This window comes from Corvus brachyrhynchos, unplaced genomic scaffold (assembly GCF_000691975.1).
Source record: "Corvus brachyrhynchos isolate BGI_N302 unplaced genomic scaffold, ASM69197v1 scaffold258, whole genome shotgun sequence".
Classification (NCBI taxonomy): Eukaryota; Metazoa; Chordata; class Aves; order Passeriformes; family Corvidae; genus Corvus; species Corvus brachyrhynchos.
Genome location: NW_008240122.1, coordinates 5,962,941 through 5,986,445, shown reverse-complemented (window position 1 = coordinate 5,986,445; position 23,505 = coordinate 5,962,941). Strand labels below are relative to the sequence as shown.

Here is a 23,505-nt window from a genome sequence, read left to right as displayed (position 1 = left end):
CTCTTCCTCCTGCAGGTGGGTCGGGGCTCGGGGTCGGGCGGCTCCGGAGTGTGTGCGGGGATGGTAAAGGCTGGCCCGGATCAGGCTCAGGAATTTACCGACTCCATCGGGGGGTTGTTTTACTGGGTGAAAAGCTGTGGGTATCTGCTGCCGGCTCTGCAGCGAGGTGTGGGGTTGCGGGTTTCTGCTGATGCACAGTGAGTGTGAAAGGCATTTTTCTCCAACAGTGTGATGTGTTAGGAATGTCTTTCTGTCGCTATGATGCCCCACTAAAGTAAAGAAGTAGTATTTCTTTGTGAACAAGGGGAGCGCTTATTAGTAGGAACTTTGACAGCACATCGTGTGCTGTACACGCACTTCAGAAGCTGCTCATTCCTCAAATTCACCTGGGCAGTTCTGACCGGAATTTTTGCCTTCAGCCTTCAAATTACAGTTATATGTGAGATGGATCTGACTACAAGTACATAATAATGCTTATTTCTTCCTTCCCTGCTTTTGAAAATGCCGTTAAAACTAATATATTTTGGAATGCAAACCATAACTAATGGTCTAATAATTCCACTTTTTGAAGAGCAGTGTAATGACGTGTTTATGTTATTATATGTAATTTGCATGTGTGTTGGAAATACTTGTTTGGGGGTTTTTAAAAACACTTCTGCTAATTTTCGGTTTGGACTTAGGGACCCAAAGAGGATCAGGAGTCTGAGTCAGAACTAACTGTGACTGAGCTGAAGGCCCTGCGCAAGCAGCAGCAAGCAAAATTAGAAAAGACAATGTTGGGAGAGGATTCTGATGAGGAAGATGAGAAAGAGGAGAGAAGTGAAAGGAGTCAGAATAGTGATATGAGCTGCTCGTGGGGAATGGGTAAGTGATGATGTATCTATTGACTGATATGCATTAGAAGATCTGTAAGCCAGTTTTCTCTGAATATTAAGGTTGATATTTCAACTGGCTGCCAAGAGTCACAATCCAGTCAAAATTTTTGGGTACAAATTAATCCTTTTGCTGTTAAAAAGAAAGGTATGTGACAAGCTAACATCTGGTGAGCTCGTTTTAAACAGGAGCTCCTTTTAAACAGGAGGAGGTCATTTGCCTATGCCTATAAAAGGCCATGAAACTTAGAGTTTAATTAATGCTGTTTGGTTTGTTCTTGTGATGATGTCCACACTTTTGCCCAAGAGGTGCAATTTAACTGCTTGAGACTTCTATGCAGGATGTCTTTACATTTAAACAGGAAACCCTCATATTAAAGCTAGATAAATTGTAATTAATGAGCTTTTTGCAACAAAGTGAGTTGGTTTTTTCGAATGAAAATGTGTAAGCTCATAAACCTTTGAAAGTGCTGAAACTGACATGAATCTGAAAAACTATCATATGTTGGAATGACTAATAGCAAAAAAAGGGATCTTTTTTGATTGCATACAGAAATAATAAAGTTAAGGGAAGTAATTTTAGTAATTTTGTGACAGCTGCTACTTCTTTCAAATGAATGCTTTGAATTGTTGAAATATACTGGTGTTCTCTTTCTGATGTTCCATGCGGTTTTTTTGCACTTTGTATGTCTTCTAGGTGAGGATGCTGAGGACGATGAGGTTGAAGAAAACCCTATTGCTATTGATTTTCAGGATGTTCAAGATGCCTTTTATGTGAAAGATCCTAGGAAGGCCCTACAGGGCTTTTTTGATAGAGAAGGTAATTTATTTCTTTTTTATTATTATTAAATGTGATTCTCTTCTACTTAGCAAACTGTTATTTTGTTGCTTATTTTTGCAGGGGGATTTAAGGTGTGATGTGGGAGCAAAACCTTTCTGTTACATTGTGGGTAACATTTTTTGTTTCATCAGGTTTTGGTGGGGATTTGTAGTGGTTTGCTTTGGTTTTTTTTATTAAAACCTGGCTCACCATTGTGTATCTGAGACTTAGTTACTAATTCCTAAACTGGGAATTGCAGTGAGTACGTTGTATTCCTCTGGACTGACACTCAGACTTCACCCATGCTTTGAAGCTATGTTGAAAAATTAAAACCCAATTTCCAGACTCTTTGCTTTGGAGATGGCTGTAATTGTGTATAATTGTAAAATGGGAAACTATTAAAAAGACAAAAGGCAATAACTAAGTGATCTAAAGTTTCAGTGGTTGCTAGTGAAACTTAAAAAATAGTCACTTACTTGCTGAAGTGAAAAGTCAATCTTCAAGACGAACAATATCTATGAATTCAGATTGTTGCTTCAGCGTCATTTACTTTAATACATACAGAGACAAGATTGTTTTTTTCTTTGAACTATGTGTTCCTAAACAGGCCACTTAGAGATTTTTTGATCTTAAAGAGCCTTGATTTTGAAAAAAAAACCCCAAATGAGCACACCAAATGAAGATCCCATGACTTAAAAAAAAAATAAGTAAGGCAAAATCATGATATGTAACAAGAGCTTTTTATCCCTTTTGTTTACACGAAAGTTCCATGACATTCTTCTCTGCTGTAAAGATTATTCCTGCTTATTTCAAGTTTGGTTACTATGTCAACTTTCTTTTCTTCTGCAGGAGAAGAGTTAGAATATGAATATGATGATCGTGGACATAACAGCTGGCTATGCAGGATCAAGTATGTACATCTCCATTCCTTTGGTACATGGAAGTTGACTGTTGAATTTGCAAACAAAAGCTGAAGGAATTACTACTTGTGTCACACTTGGCAAGGAGGCCAGCTAGAATTAGACCTAAGCCCTGATACTGAGAAAAAAGTCCAAGGATCAGTGCCTAGTTCAGTGTCTGCACTCCTTTCTGTTCTGACAGGATTTGGTTTTCCTAAGGGATGAAAATTGGGAAAGCAAGAGTCTAGGTTTTTTCAACTCCCCTTGTTTAGAGCAATATGTGAAAAGCAATTGAAATACAAGAGAAGAAACTAGGAAACAATCTCTTTGAATTCCTATTGGGGAAGATCAAAAAAAAACCCAAACTTAATTCTGTGTGCCCAATTTCAGTTCCTGTATGGTATAAGACAGTTTTTGATGGGTTCCTGATAGAGGCCACTAATGTCATTCTTTCATAAGGCAGGAGAAGGTGAGGTGGAAATTAAGTCAACAAGCCTCAACATGGTAATGATTGTACTGCTTAAAAGTCCTTTGCTTCAGCATGGAAACTATTTGTTACTCATGTTATATGGGTACAAGATACCTGTACTTAAAATTATTCAGGGACTGACATTTAACCTTTTAACTTTCTGTATTTCCAATGGAATAAATAGAAGAAAAATTATTGTTTGGACTAGTGAAACACAAATTTACTTGCATGACTAGGAAATCATGCTTGTGTTTTGATTGGTTCTGTATGAAATGAAAAGTGGAAATATTTAACACAAAAAAAGATTAAAATGAAATGGGAAGAACAATGCCATTGTAAAATACCTGAGTAGCATCCCTGAAAAGCTCCTTGTATGTGAGCTGTTCTCTGATCCTTCAAACTGAACAGGTTGCCTGTGGATGATGCATCAGGGAAGCAGCTGGTGGCAGAGGTTCTCCATTCAGGAAAAAAGAAGGAAGCAATGATACAGTGTGCACTGGAAGCTTGCAGGCTGCTCGATGCTCGAGGAGTACTGAGGCAAGAAGCAGGTGAATAACTGTGATCCTTCTAAATGCCCTAAATTAGGGATTTGAGATTGCTATCTTGAATTTGCTTTATTACTGAGTGGTATGCAAATCATTTTGTTTCTTGCCTTCTCCCATGCCTTTCTCAGTATCCCGAAAAAGGAAATCAAAGAACTGGGAAGATGAGGATTTTTACGACAGTGATGATGACACCTTCCTCGATCGAACTGGTGCTGTGGAAAAGAAACGACTGAACAGAATGAAGAAAGCTGGTAAAATAGAAGAAAAACCAGAGACTTACGACTCCCTGGTAAGAATAATTATTATGACATGTTGGGGTTACTCTCTCATGCCTGTATTATATTATGAATAAGAAGAAATTGTAGTGGATCATGGCAGTGGGTGAATGAAATGCCAGAACAGGATACTTTTAACTTAGTTTTAAATCATCGGAAAATAATTCCAAACTTTTAAGTCCACAGGACACATCCCAAAGAAATATCTCATTCTGCTTCAAAGAATAAGAATCCTGGATTGACAGGCATATGACAACTATTAAGTCCTACAAAGACAATAGGGTGTGAGGGATAGGAGGGGTTGGAGGGTACAGTGGTGGTGTAACACTGCTGCAGAAGAATTATGCATACTTTCATGTTTCAGGAACTGTTTAAATAATTTTCTATGTCAAGGAATGAATAAGTTGTTTAGGAACAATCTAGACTTCTAATTTTTTTCAGCCCAGAAAGTCCTGGTCAAAGCTTAGAAGTAGAAAAGTGGAAGTAATTTGATGGGGTATTTGAATAACTGTTAAAATGAGATTTTAACAAGATAAAGTCTTCTAAGCATGTTGTTCTCTCATAGGTCACAAAGCTAAAAGAAGCAGAAAATGAGCTTTCCGAGATAACAGAGAAGCTGAAGGTTTCAGGGAAGGGTAAGGTGTGAAGTTTATTTCATCATAGTGCTTTCCATAAAGAAAAATACAGAGCTTAAAGTTATCTTAGGGATTTCTCTTTTCAAAGGTTTGTGATTTGGGTTTTTTTTTCAGTGTCCACTTTCACAAAGGGATAGGAAGGTTTGGAGGTCACTGAGTTAGCTCGAGAGAATTCTTACAATCTTCATTCAATAGTTTATGTACTCTGTTTATAGTCACTTGCTAATGACTGCAGCTTTTTCCAAAGCAAGCAACATCTAAGTTAAAGTAAGGTGGCAAGTGTACAAGCTTCTGGAGTTCTAAGAGGGTGAGTATTATTACTGTTTATCTCCCCATATTGCTGAAAGTGACCCAGTTTGAGGAATGCTGTTTTTTCCACTCCTTAAAAAAACATTTATAAGGGAAGAGGAAAAAACTTTCAGAAGAGGTAATATATTTTCTTTCACTTCTCTAATTGTAAACACACTGTGAAATGGAAAAGCGGGAAGAGAGAAATGTGGAGACAAAGCAGTTGACACTTAACCCGTATGTTGAGTGTACATGCCAGTACATGCGGGTGCCATTCAGGTTCTAGGATTATGCCTTTGTTTCTAAAGGCAGAGCCTTTCCAGAGCAGTGATTGTATCTGTTGGTGAGTTAGGTTTAAAAGCAAACTATACCAATAGCTGCATTTTGCTTTCTGTTACTGATGATGTCTTGTGGAGTAAAAGGAAGGCAGTAAGGAAATGTGTTTAGGCTGGGTCTTCACAGAAAAACCTTTTTAAAAGAGTTGGCATTAATAAAGGTTGCAGCATTAGTTTGTCAGAAGTTTCTGTCCAAGAAGCCTAGCAATGTGACAGCTGGGCTATCTTCTGTGCATTATATGGTTGTGTTTCATTCTAGTTATTCAGGTCCACACCAAAACTAATTTGTATCAGCACTTTTGTTGGTGACTGATTATACCAGATCCCTGTTCAAAGAGCACTACCGTTCCACCAGGCATTCTAACTGATGTTCAGTGTGTTTGAAGCAATTGTTTTCAGCCTTATACTTTTGATAAGTAGTTGTCAATTAACTAGCAAAAGAAGCTAATGCTTAGACTGCCTGAGAGGTGTAATTCCAAGCTTTCCTATGTTCTGATACCTTTGTTTCTACTGATACTGTTTCTCAACAAGACTGTTGAATTATATTGTAGTAGAGGCTGGGTGAAGGGAGAGTCAGTCCAGTTTTATACTTCTGCTAATACCATGTAGTGCTGCAGGCCCCCTCCTCACCAAAACCTGGCCATGCAAACCCAATACACGTACTTTTGTAAGTTGCAGGTGGTTACACAACTAGTTCAGAGCTGTGAAATAAAGTGCATTCTTGGCACTTATTGAAGTACAGAATCATTCAGTATTGGATGGGAATTCCCTAGAACTAGACCAGGATAAAACAAACATAGCAAATATTGCATCAATCATCTGCTTTGTTTGGGTGTTTTCTAGATCCTTGGGTTTTCTCTTATTTGAATGCTTTAGGTTAATCACAGATGTTGAGAAAGCCAGGAGCAGGGTTATTGACCATGGAACATTCTTACCAATGTCATGAGCTATCCAGCAAAGCTGCTGCATTACATACAGTTCTGAAACCTTAATGCACTTTTGTTTGCTCTAAATGATTATTTGGAGCCTAAGGACAAGAGTGTAGAGACACCAGTGAGTGAATGACAGGCTAAATTGCTACACCTCTTACCAAACACTTGGAGGAATTAAGTAGTTGTCTAAAAAAATCTCAGTCGAAATTCACAAATTGTTCCCTGGGGTTCTTCAGAACTAATTACTGATAGACTGACTTGGTATCTCTCATTCACTGATGCTGCTGAATGCAGATCAAATATATGGAGCTCTTCAGTCTCATCTTTGGTTGCCTGTTCAGGAAAAAATACCAATAAGCTTTTTGTCACTGGGATATGAAGTATAATAGACATGATTGATTCACCTCATACTAATGTCAGATTTTACTTCAATAGTGTAGAAAACTGCTGCAACAGATCAGGAATGCTGACTAACTCTGCAAGCTGAACTAGCTGGTATTAGGCCCTGTTGGTGGAATCGAGCAGAGAATCCGATTTGCAAGAAGGGGCGATCTGACTCCCTCAGCATCACTCTCTGACCGAAGCACTTACACGGCTGTGCTGTACAGCAGTGAGCTCTGAATTGAATTGTGGAGCTGTAATTGTTCTGAATAATATGACTACTCACTAAACCACATCTTTGTAATTTGATGTTTAAATCAAATTATCATTCTGCTCCGCTCCTGCGTGCAAGGAGGTTCAGACTGATTGTTAACAATACCTTTTCATTGTTGGTTTTTATCTTGGTTCGTATTAATAGTTGTTATGAAAAACAAGAGTATTTCTATCAGAATTTCTTTTATGACATGTTTTGTCATCATTTATGCTTGCATGGAGGTGGATACTACAACTGTTTCTTATCTTTTGAAGCCTGTTAATTCTGTATATCTTTGAACAGTTACTGTTACGGCTTTCATGTCTTTTCAAGTGGTAAACTCTGTTTTGTTTTACATCAGAACTATCCTTTTCAATTGAATCAATTTATGAGCATAAATCTTATTAGACTTTCCTCTAATTATTTAAGTCTTGTAAAAGTGCTCAAATGTGTACTCTTTAGAATAACTTAGTCTGTTTTATTTTTATGAATTTAAAATTTCAAGTGCTACTTAATTAACTCAAGCTGAACTGAAAATAACTCAGTGATCAAATAATTACGCTTGTGCATTTATACAAAAACACTTATAAGGCAGAAAATACATATTGGATTTGCCACTTTTCATTTAATATTAAAAGGCAGAAAACTATCTGTCAAAAGACTTGTTAAAATTCTGGCAAGAACATTCTTCTTTGTTTGCCTCCAGGTTATCTTTGAATACCATATAACAACTTCTGAAGCACTGTTCAAGCCAAAGAAAGGCACTTTTCTGGATCTTTTTGTTTGGTTATTTTAAATCCAGGTGTTAGAAGTCTGTATTTATTTTTCTTAGTCATTAGAGATTTAGTTTTACCTCCTGAGTTTTATTTTAATTAGTCAAATATGCAAAAAATTATTAATATTTTGAAATTAATTGGAGTAGGAAGACTGTCATTATTCTTTTTCAAGTTCAAAGCAGTTTTCTTGCAGAAAATCTAGTCACAACAAAGGTAAGTTCTGTGTGATTGGCCTAATGCGTTAAATTGGTTTTGTATGCACCTTTTCAGGGGTAGAAGGTGGCGTTGATTGATTTTGAACTTTGCAAATGTTATGACATAAATATTCCAGGAAAGTCAAAATCGGATTCCCTATGCAGTGGTGTAGGTTTTCTTGTGACTGAGATTATTTAACTTTGTGACTACAAAAAAACCCCTAAGCCACCTTTTCAGGGAGAGCAGATCTAGAAGTGAGATGTACAACCAGGAATAATGCTCACAAAGAAACATTCAGTTTTAAAAGAGGCCTTGTTAGGTAAGTGAATTAAAGTTTCCTTTCAGGCTTTTGTTGGAGAAATGCTTTCATCTTTCCAGGCCTAACAACCTCCGTTATTTCACTATTCAACAGAAACTCACTGAGAGGATAGTTGTTCCTGTGTACCTTATTCTCTAAAGGCAGGACCTGATGGCTACAGTTCTTATCTCCCCACCATAACATTATGTCTCTCCCCTTTATCTTGCCTAGTCCAGTCCCATCCAGCAGCTCAAGATTCCTTGGATGAATTCATGACCGAAATAAAATCAGGAGGCACCTTAGATAGCGTGGCACGAAAGAAGCTTCACTTGCGGTCGTTTGAACTGAAGAAAGAGCAGCAGAGACTGAAAGGGTTAATAAAGCTTGTCAAGCCTGCAGAACTGCCTGAGCTGAAGCCCCAGTAAGTCTTGGTGAAAACATAAAACGATTCCTTTTCCCTTTATTGTTATCCATGGGCAGCTGTGGAAGCCCAGTAAATAGACAGCTTTCCAATCACAAAAGCAGGACAGCCTTCCAGACTACCTGGCTCATCTCTTTAAGGAACTGCTGTGCCTCTGGGCTATTGCAGCATCCATGGCTGAGGGGAATGCACAACACTGGAGTAAGACCAGCCCAAGCTGGCAGGATGACACGGGTAAGGGACTGGAAGCATAGTGTTAGCTTCTTTAACTTTTTTCCCAACCTTCATCCAAAAGGAACTGAAGAATTTTACAGGTATTATATACAACATGAAACCCACTTTCACTCTGTGAAATGTATTTGGAAGTCAAATGTAGTGGCTGTTCAACTACTGCCTAGCAGCACCACTGCAGTTTGAGAGGGTGTGTGCTGGGTTCATTATTTGCTAACGGCAGCTTGATTAGAGGTTAATTACTTAATTCGTTTAAATTGAGGTTTGGCCTCCAAATGTGGTTTTATATATAAATATGTGTGTATGTATGCATGCAGTTGAATTTAAGGGAGTCTGTGTGATACAGAGGGTTTTCTCCTTGTTTATTTTTTGCTTCCTGTTACGGCACATATCTGGATCCTACAACATATATGTAGGATGGAGGAGTCCTCTCTTGCGGCTTCCTCCTTGGATGGTGCAAGTGGAAGAGAAATAAAAAGATTTTTTGTATATCCACTTCTCATAGGCAGACTTTTTTTTCACATTTGTCTACATAAGATTTGTTTGATACTTTGTATACTGTTTTCCTTTGTGTCTAATTCTTATTAGGGGTGGGAGTTACAGTCTGAATGCAGAGAACAAGCCTAAAAAGATGAACCTGCCTCTCTTCGGTGCAATGAAAGGGGGGAGCAAATTCAAACTGAAAACTGGAAGCCTAGGGGTAAGTTGGACTTCAAGTGTTGCAAGTCAGTGGCTGTTTGTGGGACACCTTCTCAGGCTGTGGAGGCTGTAGGTGGCAACTGTGTCTTCTCACACACATGGAAATAGCATGGAGATGCAGCCTGTGGCAGTGGGAGGGGCAGGGACAAGGAGCAGTGGTGTTGGAGCAGTTGCCATTCTGTGTCCTTGTACAGCCAGTTTCCTGGGGCACAGCTGTGGTCAAAAGGCAGTGGACAAATAGAGACAGTCTGAGGGCATCAGGTTGAACCAGTGCTCTACTTCAACAGCTGGTCCTTTTCTTGTTCTCTGTCTTGATAACCAGGATCACATCCACAATTGATTCAGTTTCCAGTGTCCCTCTTATGAAAAGACTGTACTTCTTGTTTATGGTCTGGATGTATTTTTTCATCTTCCATCTCTACGAATAACTTTTCCTTAAAACCTAACTATTTGTCATCCTGAGAGTGTTTCCTTACCAGCTGTCTCTGACAGTAGTGTGTGTGCTTTCTCCTGTAATGAGTATCTGTGACAGCTGCCTCTTTCTTGGCACTGATGCACAAGTCTTTGTCTTGCAGAAGTTGCCTGTTAAGCGTCCAGACATCCCTGAAAGCTTGTTAAAAACAAAAGATGATGGACCGGAGGAGGAGGAGGAGGAGGAGGAGGAAGAGGAAGAAATGGAAGAGCAGCAAGAAGCAGATGCGGTAAACAGCAGAGTATCAAACCTGGAAATTAAAATGACAACAGAGAAAGAAACAGGAAAAGAAAGTCTTGCTCCTGATGGCTCTCCTTGCAATAACAAGAATCTAGAATCCCTTCAGGATGGTAAACTGTTGTTTCTGATTTTTTCAGTAATGAAGATGAGTCTGTTACTGCTGATTTTTTAAGAGCTATGTGAATCAGATGTTTGAGTCACAGGTTCTCCAGCCTGTTTCTTTTCCATAGTTTTTTTGCCATGAGTTCAGAGTCTGTGTGGCAGCAGCTGAGTATCACATGGTTCTAGCTGAAACTCTGCTTGGCAGTCAGTGTTTCATGCTTTTTGGTAAAATAGAGTAAATCTCCTGGATGTAAGAAAGTCCTATTTTGTTAAGCCCTGTTTCCATTAAATTGATTCTCCAAATGAAAACAACTGCAATGTTTTGTTGGCAGTAAAAGTGACATAATAAGAAAACAAATGTCTGTGCAAAACTTCAGATCCATTTGTAAGGAGGTAAAACAATTTCAAAAGTGGTAATGGAAAGGTATCTTTGAGGTATCTCCAATCCCTCCTTTTCTGTATCAGCCTGATGCATTTGAAAACTGAGTAATGATGTTTCTCATTGAACAATATTTTTGATAACAGAAAGCTAGGTCTAGCTTCTTGGCTTAATGCTGGACAGGTTGCTGCTGAAAAGTGTTCTAACAGATCACAGAATTTTCTTTATTGTATTGCAATGGACTTGGTGGATGAAATAATTGGGAAGACTTTTGAGAGTTCTCCCTGAGACAAATGCAGCAAAGAGTTCCCTTCTGCACTTGGTCTCAGGGATGCAATCTGCTCATTCAAGTTACTGCAGTGCCCACCGAGCTCTTTCTTTTTTCTGTTACAGGCGTTGATTTTCTGCCTGAGCCAAAGGTACTGAGGAATGAATCTCAGACAGGACCCTCACAAGAGAAATCCCAAGGTGAACAGTACAATACAGACCATTTTGTACCATGTGGGTTTAGAAACTGACTAAAGGGCTTACTGTCTAATGTGGGTCAAAGGAAACTGAGCCTAATCTAGAGCCTAAAGAATCTAGAATTGAACTGAAAGATTGTGTTTTGCTTGGGAAGTGGTAAGTGTATGGTAAAGACAAATCACTTCCACTACAGTTCTCCTTGCTTTTCATAGTCATTAATTGCTTTGAGATCCTTTGTTTTAAAAAAAACAGTGTGAGAACAAGAATTAATTTAGGAGAATATGATGATGCTTTTTACTCCCTTATTCTTTTGCAGTAGCTCTTAACACTACAGGAGGACAGAACTTCCTTTTATAAAGTGACAAATGCTACATAACACATTAGGTAATAGTCTGCTAGTGACCTTGATGATGCCTCTGCATGTATGCACAAATATCAGAGCTTCAAAATGAAGAATGTTGGGTGTACATGGTGGAGATTTTTAAGACCTTTCTATTTTTTCATAACTCAGACTCCTAAGAATCTATCCTCATCATCTCACCCATACACTTAAGCCATGAGAGTATCAATATTTCAGAGACGAAGTGGAAGAAAACCAAAGAATTCTTCTCACCCATCAACTCTGAAGTTTGGTGTTTGTTTTGTTGGGTTTTTTTTAAAGCAAATTAGTCCTGCACATTTCCTACTCGTTCCTTTCTAAATCAATCACTGCAGGGATTACAGATAGTGTCTTTTAGAAAATAAACATCTGCCATTAACTAAAGTTAACATTACAGAATCACTAGTAGAGGATCTTACTAAACTGCATTCAGTTACATGACTGACAGTGTATTTAACATAAGTTAAATCTAGGAAAAACAGTAAGATGTGCAGCAATATTTTTCTTAAGTATGAATTGTGGTGCAGTGAGATATCTTGGATTTCCTTATGGAAGTATTAATTTTTATGTGAACTTCCTGTAAGTTCATTTCTGTAGAATTGGTCATTTGTGCTGTGTCATAAAACAAATCTGCTTTCTTCCCAGCATCCAAGGTAGTAAATAAGGAACCTGAAGAGACATCTGAGAAAGTTAAGAAAGTCCATAGCTCAAGCAAGGTCAGTTATGACACTATGACTCCTGCAGCTTGAGAGAAAATAATTTCTAGGCCTTTTTTTTAGTGAAATAGTAACAATTTGATGGACTCTAACTTGGTGATAATAGTGATTCTCTGCTTGACTAAGACCCAAATGTAGAACTATATTCTGCTATTGAACACAGATTGTGGAGTCTTTGAAAAGGCAAAGCACAGCATTTCAGACATGCTAGAGGTTCTCTGTTCAATCACAAAAGTTATTTTTTTCACCTTTTCACTTGGCACTTACTAATTGCTGCTTCTCCGGTATCACAAGTGTTATAGCACATAGGTTCTCTCCAGGCTTTGAAATGTCAATGCAAAGTTTTCCTTGGAGAGTAGCCTGGGAAATACATATTGGCTTACACAGAACACTCTGTACTAAAGCTGCAGTTAGTCTGTATCAAACCTCATCCTTCTCTGTAAGATGGGAAAAGAGATGAGTCTAAGAGATTAATGTCTTTTGCAACCAAGTTGTCACTGAATTTGAGTGGATGTACCAGGTAATGTTTCTCCTGTGCATAAGATTTGTATTAAAATGTAAAATATATGAGCTTTGCAGATTTTGGGACTCAGTCAGTTGTCTCCTTCCTGGAGCTGGGAAGGATCTTCTCTGACAGCCTAATGATTATTGTGAGGCTCTTCTCTTTAGAGGGCATCCCACCCTTCTGCTGACTGCTATCCCATCCTTCTGCTGACTGCAATCAGAGGAGATGACTCTACTTGGTGGACCATGAGTTCTGACCACTGGGGCAGTTTCTTTGTAGGGACCATCTAATTTTAGCCCTGCAGCACTTACTGAACCTCAGTTCCCTGCATCCTGTGTGTGCTGACTGCTGCCTTGTTAGTCCTGGCAGAGGACCCAGGGATTGGGTAGGCACAGTCCTCAGAACTGTCTTTTGTTGCTGGCCTTGCTAAAGATGCTAGAGAAATCAAGAGTATATTTATAGTGGTAAAGCTCAATTTTTACCACTTTTATGAATATGGGAGGACAAGGCAGTTTTTCATGCTGAGGCAGTCAAGTCAGCACCTCTCATCAGCAGAGAGTTTGCTCTAACACTGAGCATTCTCCAAATGCCAGATGTATTAGATGTATTCCTTCTCCCATCACAAATCACTTTTTCCACATGCTGTCTCTGCCTTTGGGCTCAGATCTTGCATGGAAAGTATCAACCAGAAGTCAGCTTTTTCTTTTTTTTGTAATATTTCAATAACTTTGAATCATGTAAAACTGGAAAAACAATTTTCAAGTGATTGTTCACAAGCCAGATTTAAAAGCTGTGCAACTCTGCAGTCTCATGTTTTGGAAAACATTAGTCTTCTAAAAAAGCTGTTTTAGATGTTAATTTGGGGAAGAAAAGTTTTTGAGGGAATGAAAATTTGCTTCAACTGCATAACTTGAGACTGTGTAATGATACTACAGAGTAATGCAAATCAGTGCTGAGTAACTTGGCGTTATTCTGAGCTTTTAAGTCTTGCACTCTACAGTTGTATGATTTTTTTACCTGTAGTTGTTGAAAACAGAAGTTGTTGAGAAAATGATGCTGATGTGGCAAAACTTAAAAATCTAGGGACAAACAGATACTGCTATGTCAACAACTGCATTGCAAGTGACCTGTTTTGGTTTGCTTTAACATTTCAAGACGCCAGTGAGACCTGAAAAAATTCTTTTCTTTTTGAAAACCAAGCTGTCCTTATATAACAGCTGAACTTTTATAAATTCCAGTTTGAAAGTCACCTTAAACCCTAAGTTTTCAGTGGCATTGTGCATTGAAATCAGTAAAGCACTTATTGAAAATCCTACTCTAAAGCCTTCCCCTGCATAAAGAAATCCTATGTCAAATGATACCACCAAACATTAGGTTTATACTGTCCTGAAGTGAACAGGTTCTGTTTTGAGGGGGAAATTGGGCTGGATGGCCTCCAGAGGTCCCTGCTAACCAGCATTTCTGCTAGTCTGTGACTAATAGAAATGAACTGGGTCTCTTTGAGGGTTTGATGTTTCTTTTGTATTACTGTTTTCATCCCTGACTCTTGTAGAAATAACCCTCTCAGTATTTGTCTCTGAATTAATGAGAGGTTTAGTGGCTGTGACACATTGGTGGAGGAGTGCAGCACCTTAAAAAATCTTCACTCTCTTCGCAGGTCCAACAACCTTTTTTTTCCTCACAGTACCCAGATGATGACCCAGACTACTGCATATGGATTCCTCCTGCAGGTATCAACCATTTCCTTACTGGTTTTAGTCTCATAACTCAGGAATCTTCCTAATAAGTTGTCAGGATGTCCTTGTAAACCCTTGAGAAAAAGCTAATTCAGGAATACTTCACCCAGAACCTGACGTTTTGTGGCATATTATGCCCCATGTTTGTTGTATGGTCATGCAAGTCCTGCAGTGAAATACAGACCATATCTGTAGTAGCTTCATGGCAATGGAGAGATACACCTGAAGTTTGTTTTTCAGTTTTGTAACACCTCGGAGAGCTAACTGCATTCACACATGGTGGTATGATGATCTAGTTGAAAGACAAGCTCAAACCTTCCCTAGGGATAAATGCTCCAGCAATTTTAGTATTCTCAGTTTTCACTGAAGTCTGTGAAATCCAAAAATGCTTCTTTGCAGGTTTTTTGCAAAAACATTGGAATACAAACACATTTGTTTTGGCGAAAAGTCTTGATAATGCTTTGGTGAAGGCACTGAATAATTGATGCACTCATCCAACATATGTTAAACTTGAATCATTTTTTTTTTTTTAGTTCCAGGGTGTTTTTAGCTAGGTGAAGTTACTCTTAAACAGGGTAATGAATGTTCAGTTCCTCTAAAATAGAAAACTCATTTTCATGCATTGAGGTTTTCAGAGTAAGTTCAAAGCTTAGCCTTCACTTCATAAATTCATTACTATAATTTTTGTAAGGCTGTTGCAAGGTTATAGAAATAAGAATAAATTTCACTGAAGAAAACTGTAATTTAGTGAATCATGCTTCAATGAAAAGACTGCACATCTCTGGCATATGAATCCACAGGAACAGAATACTGGATTCAGGTCTGATCTGGGATAGTTAAGCAATCTGTGTCCATAAGAGGGAGCTCTGTTTTCTATCTCTGCCTGCTAATAAATAGTAAAATGTTCCTTCTAAGCTGTCATTATGAGGACTCCAGAAAAAAAACCCAAACAAAACAACCACAAAACCAGGAGTACCTGATGTAATCTTGACACTTAGTAAAATTGAAATGAACTGTAAGTGTAAATCAAAAGATACATTGCAATATGCAGCCTTTTTATCCTCTGTGCTTGTATGCCTGGTGCTATCTAGAGACTATTTCATACAGGGATACACGTTTCTCTTAGATGAGGGGATAAAGGAATAATGCAACTCTTCCTCTTTGTCCATTAGGTCAAAGTGGTGATGGCAAGACTCATCTCAATGAAAAATATGGCTATTAAGCGTCCAGTGCCCCAGAATACATCTGAGGCTTGAAGGAACACTCTCTGCTTTGGTCTCTTTAACTACACGTGAAGTGAGGGATAAGAGACTTGGGTTTTCAAATGCTGTTTCAAATTCAAGGGCATCAGCAGCTGCTCTGGTTCTTAGCTCTCCATGTGTGTCCTCTGTTTGTCTTCCAGATACTTTTTTAAAGTAAAAGCCCACACATTCTTCTGCCTCTTCTTTCACTTTTAGCCTTGTTTGTTGTTTTTTTTTTTGTTTGGCTTGAAACTGTAGGTTCATTTTTCCTTTTGTAAATAAAAGTAGACAAAAATGTTAAAAGAATACACATCTGTATACTTACAGGCTTGATAAAATTTATTCATGTTGGGTTTATGCAATTAAAATAAGAAACACTACGGTTTGTTTCTGTGGCTGCTGTTTGAAAATACTGTCATGGTAAACACCACTTAAAACTTGAGGGTACTTTTTTTTCCTTTCCTATGGAAAAAAGAAAAATTTCTGTTTTGCAAAGGAAATTGTTTTCATTTCTTCCTCGTGCAGCTGTTGGAATACCTGGTATGGAGTGGACAGGAAATGGTGAGTGTACAATGTTATAAAGGTCCAGCAATGCCAAAGAACTGAAGAGGCTGGCACTGCTTATCTTGAGTCAGGGAGTAACAGAAGAAACAAGATGGAAGGATATCCTGGGAAAGCCTGTAATGAAGTGTGTTCTTCTCGTGTCGCAACATGAGCAAAGTGCCATCTTGGTGCAGTTCAAGGCATGCTTGCTCTTGGCTTATCACTAATATCGTTTTGAATGTCTGTGTGATTAGGCTATGAAATTCTTTGCCATCAAAAATTGTTCGAGACACAAATGAAGTTAGGTTCAAAGAGCAAACAGGCATCTTTATAGAGAGGTGACTAGTGGAAGCTTCTTGGAAGCTCCTAGTGTTTTCCCTGTACCCCAGGGTCCATTGGTGCAGGCAGTTCCCCCCCCCAGCAAGGGCAGCCTCCTCATGGGAGTGTGAATGGAAGTAATCAAACAAGCAAAGGGCAAGTCCATGTTCCCCAACCTTCTGAGCCTGCACATCAAGTCCTCTTTGGGGTGGGGGGGAGTTGAAGAGACCAAGGGAGTGTGAGTAAGCTGGAGTGTGCCCCAGGGCTATGGAGTCCTGCAAGGAGGCCAGCAAGGGACTGCCAGGACCCTGGGAGCACTGCCCGACCTTCCTGTCCTTGCCTAGCCCCTCTGGGCTCGGACAGAAAAATGAATCTTTTCTGTTTGTTGCAGTTCAAGTCCAGCTTTGAATTTCTAAGCAGCACTTGGGAGCTGTAGCCTCCAGCTCAGTAACACGGCCATCACTCATCAGCTCACCTAAATAAATAATCTTTGTCTGGGAGAATCCCCTGGGTGACTCAGGATTGTCCCAGAGCCTGTGCTGTGGTAAAGGCACGGTCATGCAGGATGTCTGAGGTTTTAAATGGCTGTAGGCACAACCATACAGGGGCAAGGAAAACTGTAGAAATTGCAGTCTTGCAAATGAAGGACACACATCCTTTGGTGTGCTTCCACCAGCCAGTGGCTGCATCCTCATGGACAAATCACAGGAGGGCACGTTAGAAGCTGGGGTGAAGGGATAACCATACAACTCCTTACTTAACAAGCTCAAGCTACACAACAGCATCTTTCTGCCTGTAATCCTCAGCATATGTAGCAGGGTTTTGTCTGCATGTGCACACCAGGCTGGGCAGCCTAAAGCTTCCTGCTTCTGGCAGAGGCATATCTTTATGTAATGCAAGGAAAGGCTGTTGCCTCTCTATTCAAAATGCCAGACCTCATGGGTTTCACAGCTGTAGCCCTTCCCCAGAACCTTGTTCAGTTCCAGGGTATACCAGGCAACTGCAAGGGACTTCTATTCATCAGCAGCAGGCCTGCCAGGTTTCAGACAGGGAAAATAATAATTTTCCATTTATGCTCATGAGAAGCACTAGGGAAAAGAGCCCATGTAAGTACACCTTTATTTTTACCAGTCTAAAGTAGGTGGTCAGTGTATCTTTTCATCAGGGGCTGCTTTGTAGTACAGACAAATGGCATTGACCTGCTGCCAGAAAACACATCTCTGGGGATAAGGGCCTGGACAGTTTGGTCCTGGATAAGACCATGAGCTCCCCATCTGTTTCTTTTCATAGCAGCTCACTTGTGCTCCCATCTGGATCTGATGGTAAACCCTGCTTTCGTTAGGCCATCCATCTTTCATTTGATTGTGTAACATGAACACCCAAAGGTCGTCCCCACTGGATGGTTCCAGTCATTTTCATAGTGGCATTCAATAAAACCATGGAAAAAGCACCCATTATATTTGAAAGTTGTTGTCCTCCCATTGCTGATCACTTTGCCACCCCAGAAGCAGTTTCTCACTTGATACCCAACAGCTGTGCAATGCATGACAGGTTTGAATATTCTCCTTTTGGGCCAGGTACGTATGTCATTTGTCAAATACCTTTTTCCTCCAATAAGAGCTATAAACCAGTACATGGACATGGGAGTAGAGGTCACCATATTACACAGAAAGGGATCTACAAAGCAATAAAGCTTCACCTTTTCATCACTTTCTTTCTCATCCACTGTGTGACAGGCCATCACCATAATCATCTCTCTGTATGATCTGCAGGCCTCCCTCCAAATTTTTACATCTTGCTGGCAATAGTAGCTCAGCTCTTCCTGCAAGTCAAAGATCTCCTGATGGTCTGTGTGCATGTCAAGAATTGCTTTTTTTTCCTTAGGCACCACACTGTGCACCCTCTAATAATCCCCTTGTGGAAGAGGGCCTATGTAACTCTGATTTTAAACAGTGCTGAAAAAAATGGAGGAAATAACTTTTGTAGCCCTTGACACCCACAACTTAGGGAAGACTGCCTAGTTTCATGACTAAAAAATGTAAAGAGTCTATGAAAATGAAAATTCTGCTTGCACATCAGTTTAATACCCTGGGTAATTAATTGCAGACGTGTTTTTTCTTTCAGAAGCTGGCTGACAGCGGAGCAGCCATTATAGCCTCTGGCCTTAGAGAAGCGCAGCCCTGAAACTTGTGTCATTAAGCAGCTGACTAAAGTCCACGTGTCTCCTTAAGCTCTCATTCACCTTCAATTTTCCTTTGGACTCCTTCATCCCATGGGGCATCTGGCACTAACTCCACGGCAAAAATGTGCGGTTTCCTGCTGGTTTGCAAGGTCATTTTTTTCTAGATGACTTGGTGACTTTGGCCCAGCACTCCTGCATTTTCTCTCCATTTCTTCCGAAAGCACAGATTACAGCAAACAACCTCCAGATGGAGCTCACGATGCACAGACCTCACCCCACCTGATGTGTCCTCCGACCCAAGGAGGAATCCCGGCTGTACCCGGGTACCTGTGGTTATGGTGCCTGAAGGATGCTTCCTCTTACTTATCTAAGGAAAACTGAAGCTACATGTAACACTCCACTTTTTAGAACAGAAAGGAGTATTCATAAGATTCTCCAAGCATTCAAAGAAGCAGAACGCCTATTTGGTTAACCCAGTCAAACTGGGTTTACAGCACTAAAAATCTCCAGGACACAGAGAGATGTCATTAACGAGCTGCCCATCCTGTAGCAGCTCGCAGGCCTTGCTCCACCATTCCCAAATTGATTGTTTAAAGCTGCTGTCTCCTGCACAGAGGGCACGATTAGCTCGTATTTTCTTTGGAACATGTGTTTACCTCATTATCATACTTACTTTCCACTGCTACAAAACTTCCAGTTCTGTATTCACCTAATAAATACTCTCAAATTTATGAGGCATCAATGCCCTAAGGCCCTTGAGCACCTAATGTTTGGGCAGCTGGCTGCGGTTCTATGCATAAAGAGTATATATTTTTGATACCTGTGTAGCATCACATTCTGCTGTTCTGAGGTACAGAATACACAGCATAGCTGTAGACTTGATATGGGGGGACATTTTTAGGTTTATTTTTTTACATTCTGAAAATGAAACGCTGTCTTAAGAGTTCTCAGTTTCATTTTCAGTGAAGTGAATGTGAGGTAAGACGCTAAAAATGTTCTTTAAGTCAAAGAAAATACCTATATATCAGCCTGATTTGCTTAATTATGCTTTTAAATTGTGGAAGTGTTTTGTTGATTGTGCAGCTGTGTGGATGTATATGCAGGTGTATGCACACTTTCAACCATGAATATATTACTTTGTTCCTCTGCTTTGACCTGTTAAACCACTTGAAACTCAAGTTTATTCTTTTGCTGGATGCAGTCTGCTGAAACTGCAGTCTTAGGGCATTTTGAGCAGCTCACCTGTTTATGCTGAGTACCTGTTTCTAATCCAGTTTCTTGTAACACCCAGAAATGAGATATGTAGGCTAAGCATGGCATATGATATGAATCCACCTGCAGGTGACTGCTCAAGGGAAATCTAATGGAGATTAGGCTCATGGAACAGCAGATCAAAACTCACCTGTGCTGGCCCAAGTGATGAGGGTGTTTGGACGATGATGAGGGTGCTCATTAGAAGGCTCACCAGCACCCCAAGACCCAAGGCAAAGAGGTTCTCTTGTTGTATGGATCATGTTTATACCCCTGCATACAATGATAATACAAGGCTGAAGCCTTGACCTATGGCTGATAGGCAGTGTGTGCAGTACTTTGGCTTAAATGCAATGACAAAAATCGATGTTCATGTGAATCAAAACTCTTCATACACATGGAAGGTTTTAAGAGCTGGCATGTGTAATACAAGCAGAGCAGAGTTTGCTCCAAAAGGGCAGTTCCTAAAGGGAAAGATTTATCCAGTGACTTCTTAGAGTTTCTTCTGATCATTTTCTTTTCATGCAGAAGCCCGGGACTAGCAGATACCTCTTGAAGCCATCCCTTCACAATAGCTTTCCTGATTTAACTTGATCTTGTATCTTTCTCACACCAGACTGTTTGCTGCTACTGCTGCTTCTCTGTTCCGCTGTTGCTTTTCCTGTATATTGAATTCAGTTCAAGCTTAATTGTTTCCCATGGGACAGGACATCGTTGTGCTGAGCCTCTTTCTTTATTCCTCTTCATTCTCAAGCCCAACTCTACTTATCCATATAGCAAAACACCCCCTTCATACTTTTGTCCTGCTCTTGAGTTGCACAGGTGGTTCTGCTGGGAGTTGAACTTAACCAGAAACCAGCCTGAACCATTATTTTTTTCCATCCATCAAGCAGAAACTGAATCTGAATTTGTATTTCAAAGTTTTGAGAGGAGCCTCCAATCCCAGTGGAACCTGAAACAATTTTTTGGGTTTGTTTTCTTTTGGGAAAGTAGAGTGGGGCAGGGGGACACACACAGTTGTCTCCTAGCTGCTCCTTTTCTTTGGAATCTGTCACATCTTTCTTTCTGGGGGGTCCTTCTAGCACAGAACAAAGTGGACAGTATGTGTGGCTAAATCGGGTTTAGCTCCATTTTGTGCCCTTACCTCTGCCAGGAAGGGCTGGCTCCCACTGTGGCAGCTGTCCTGGGCAGGAGCTGTGTTTGCCATTCGGGCAGAACTGAGCAGGCTGCTGGGGTCTGAGCCAGCAGTATGAAGTGGCACAACACTAAACAGCTGCTGCCAAATTTCTCCCTTCTTCTTGTCCCTCATCAGAGAGGAGTCAGGGAAGAGTTGAGATTTGCTCTTATGAATTTCTTCAGGCAGGAAATGGCAGAGCTGTCAGCTTGTGATGGGGTGGGACGACACTTCTTTGCAAAAAGCCAGAGGATTATTTATCTGAAATCTCATAACTCACTCATTCATACCCTTATTCCCCAACCACAAATAATCACCCCACTCCCATTACACCTCTTCAAACAGCAATTCAGGCTGCTCCATGACAGCAAGGCAGTAACATTCTAATTGCTCTTACATGTGAGGGTAACTATAATGGGGTCTGTGGTGGAAAGATGATTTATTTTCCAGTGTTGAAAGCACAGCTGTAAGTACACAGACCTTCTCTGTGCTTTCTCCTGAAACAGCTCCCTTGGCTTCTCAGGTGTCTTGCTGCAAGACAGATGAAACTGTTTTCTCCCTCCAAATTAGCAGATTTGCCTGAGAACTGTCATCTGCTCTTGCAAAGCAGTCAGACAAGGAGACATGTTGTGAAGCACTGATGCACTGCACATTCTCCTCAACTGCTCAAAACACACAGACAAGTATTAAACATTTTAGGCTCTGGCCCAAGCAGAATCAGCTACTACGATTGCACCCTGACCCACTCCCAATCTCTGACTTCCCTATGGCATTTACCTCTTCCTGCCCGACACATCCAGCAGTAAAATGTGTCCAATTTCACAGAAATGCAGCTGTACTCGGTGAGTAAAACCCTGATCTCTCTGAAAGACACTGACAGTACATTTAGGGCCTTTGTAAAGATCTTTGTTAGCCTGGTGCAACCAAATGTCTCCTCCCCTTGGAGATGGGGTTGGTGTTTGGAGTGGGAGGGAGAGAGGGGAGGATGACCGGATCTCTCTTGTGTAGAAAATGGCAGAATTTAAGCTATGCGTCAAATTACTACACAAAAGCTGTCTATATACTTAGATAGGCCCCTGAAAGCAAATGGGCAGGAGATACAATTTTATTATGCCCAAAAAATTACGCTAGTTAGCTGTTGTGGCACTGGGGTAACTAAAATCCTCTTGGAATAAGCCCTGGTTGTTCTCCAAAGACAAATGTGATGTGGTCTTCTTAGGGTAAAGCATAATGGTGAGAGGTTACAGCTCTGACTGTATGATTGCTTCATGTTATAAAATGAGAACAGCATGAATAAAAAAACCTCTAACATCAATTAGGAAGAAAATTGGCTGGGAGCTCCACAGGTACAGATAGATTAATCTCCATTTACCTCTATCAGAAATAGATTCCATGCCTGTGAACACTAGTCATATATTTCTCTCTAATCATCCTTTCACAGGCTAGGTCACACCAGCTGTGGTGTGTTTGGGGACAGAACAACTATGAAATCCCAAGCAGCTTTCCCAGCAAGAAGATTATTTCACAATCAAGCAGCTTCATCATTTTTGCCTCTGTGCTGGGAGAGAGTTTGGCCTCATTCTTCTTAATGGCTCTAAGCCCAAGACATATGCAGCTATGCCCAAGCAAGTCCTTTGTCCAGCAGGATTTGATGATAGCTTATCTCCAGTCCTGTAGTGCTGATCTGTGGTGGCTACATACAGAAAGAGAGGCAGAATATCTACAAACAATACTGAGTATCTAAAAACAATATTGTTATCTTGTCTTAAAATAATATAAAATCTCCAGCAAATTGGATTTCATTGTTGTATCCTGCCTCTTTATCTAGAAATTGTCAAAATGTGTCATGCATGACAGTAGCGTTAACCCAAACCAGTTGAACTCTTTTACTAATGGCTTGTCTTCCTTTCTAATAGCTGCAAAGACTTGCTTAATGTTCTGTTGTACTTTTTAACAAGCATCCAGTGTCAATGGGACTTCATTAAAGAAGGTTTTATTTAACTGTAGTTCTTGCTCCAATTTGTGTTTTGTAATAATCATGCTTAAAGAGGAAAGAAATGTCATGTCCTAAGCCATGAGGGGGGCATGTGTCTAAATAATACAAAGGAACTGGAGCTGTGCAACAGCAGGAGAAGGAAGAAAATGCCAGATCCTCCCCACAGTCACTCAGAGTTTACTAGAAACAGGAATAGCTGCACTGGGCCAGAGCAAGACTCCACTTGCTTGTTATCCCTTGGATGCACAGAGGAAGGACAAAAGAAACCTTGTGTGTGTGTTTATATGTGTACATGTGTGGGTCTGCAGATGTATTCATACGTGTGTATGTCAGACTGTCCTCAGAGGTGCACAGTGGTAGGACAGAGGCAGCAGTCACAAGGTGCAGGAAAGAAAATTCCAATCAGGAAAATTTCTTCACATCTGGAAGGGCTCAGCACTTAACTGGACAAGGGCCTGAACAACCAGGTTAGGCTGTCTTTC

General features: G+C 40.2%; 1 protein-coding gene across 5 annotated transcripts; it reads left to right on the top strand.

Moving 5' to 3' along the window:
• Positions 1-6: 6 nt before the first annotated feature.
• SLC4A1AP (solute carrier family 4 member 1 adaptor protein) lies at positions 7-23,033 on the top strand. 5 transcript variants are annotated; one of them, XM_017744866.1, is made up of 14 exons: positions 7-15; positions 681-864; positions 1,570-1,692; positions 2,542-2,602; positions 3,469-3,608; positions 3,734-3,894; positions 4,446-4,515; positions 8,205-8,394; positions 9,214-9,325; positions 9,900-10,146; positions 10,911-10,985; positions 12,007-12,077; positions 14,240-14,312; positions 18,545-23,033. In XM_017744866.1, exons 2-14 carry the CDS (start codon positions 774-776, stop codon positions 18,553-18,555), a joined length of 1,425 nt encoding a protein of 474 aa, XP_017600355.1. In that variant the 5' UTR covers positions 7-15; positions 681-773; the 3' UTR covers positions 18,556-23,033. The 5 variants fall into 5 exon arrangements, with proteins under 5 accessions (XP_017600355.1, XP_008639970.2, XP_017600358.1 ...); XM_008641748.2 differs by lacking the exon at positions 18,545-23,033 and adding an exon at positions 15,491-15,939; XM_017744869.1 differs by lacking the exon at positions 12,007-12,077.
• The last annotated feature ends 472 nt before the right edge of the window (positions 23,034-23,505 follow it).

Bases quoted from the DNA above. Each gene is read 5' to 3' on its own strand.
- SLC4A1AP (XM_008641748.2), top strand. From the start codon at position 774: ATGTTGGGAGAGGATTCTGATGAGGAAGATGAGAAAGAGGAGAGAAGT. The intron at 865-1,569 runs GTAAGTGATGAT...TATGTCTTCTAG, and splicing joins GAGCTGCTCGTGGGGAATGG to GTGAGGATGCTGAGGACGAT. The intron at 2,603-3,468 runs GTATGTACATCT...CAAACTGAACAG, and splicing joins AGCTGGCTATGCAGGATCAA to GTTGCCTGTGGATGATGCAT.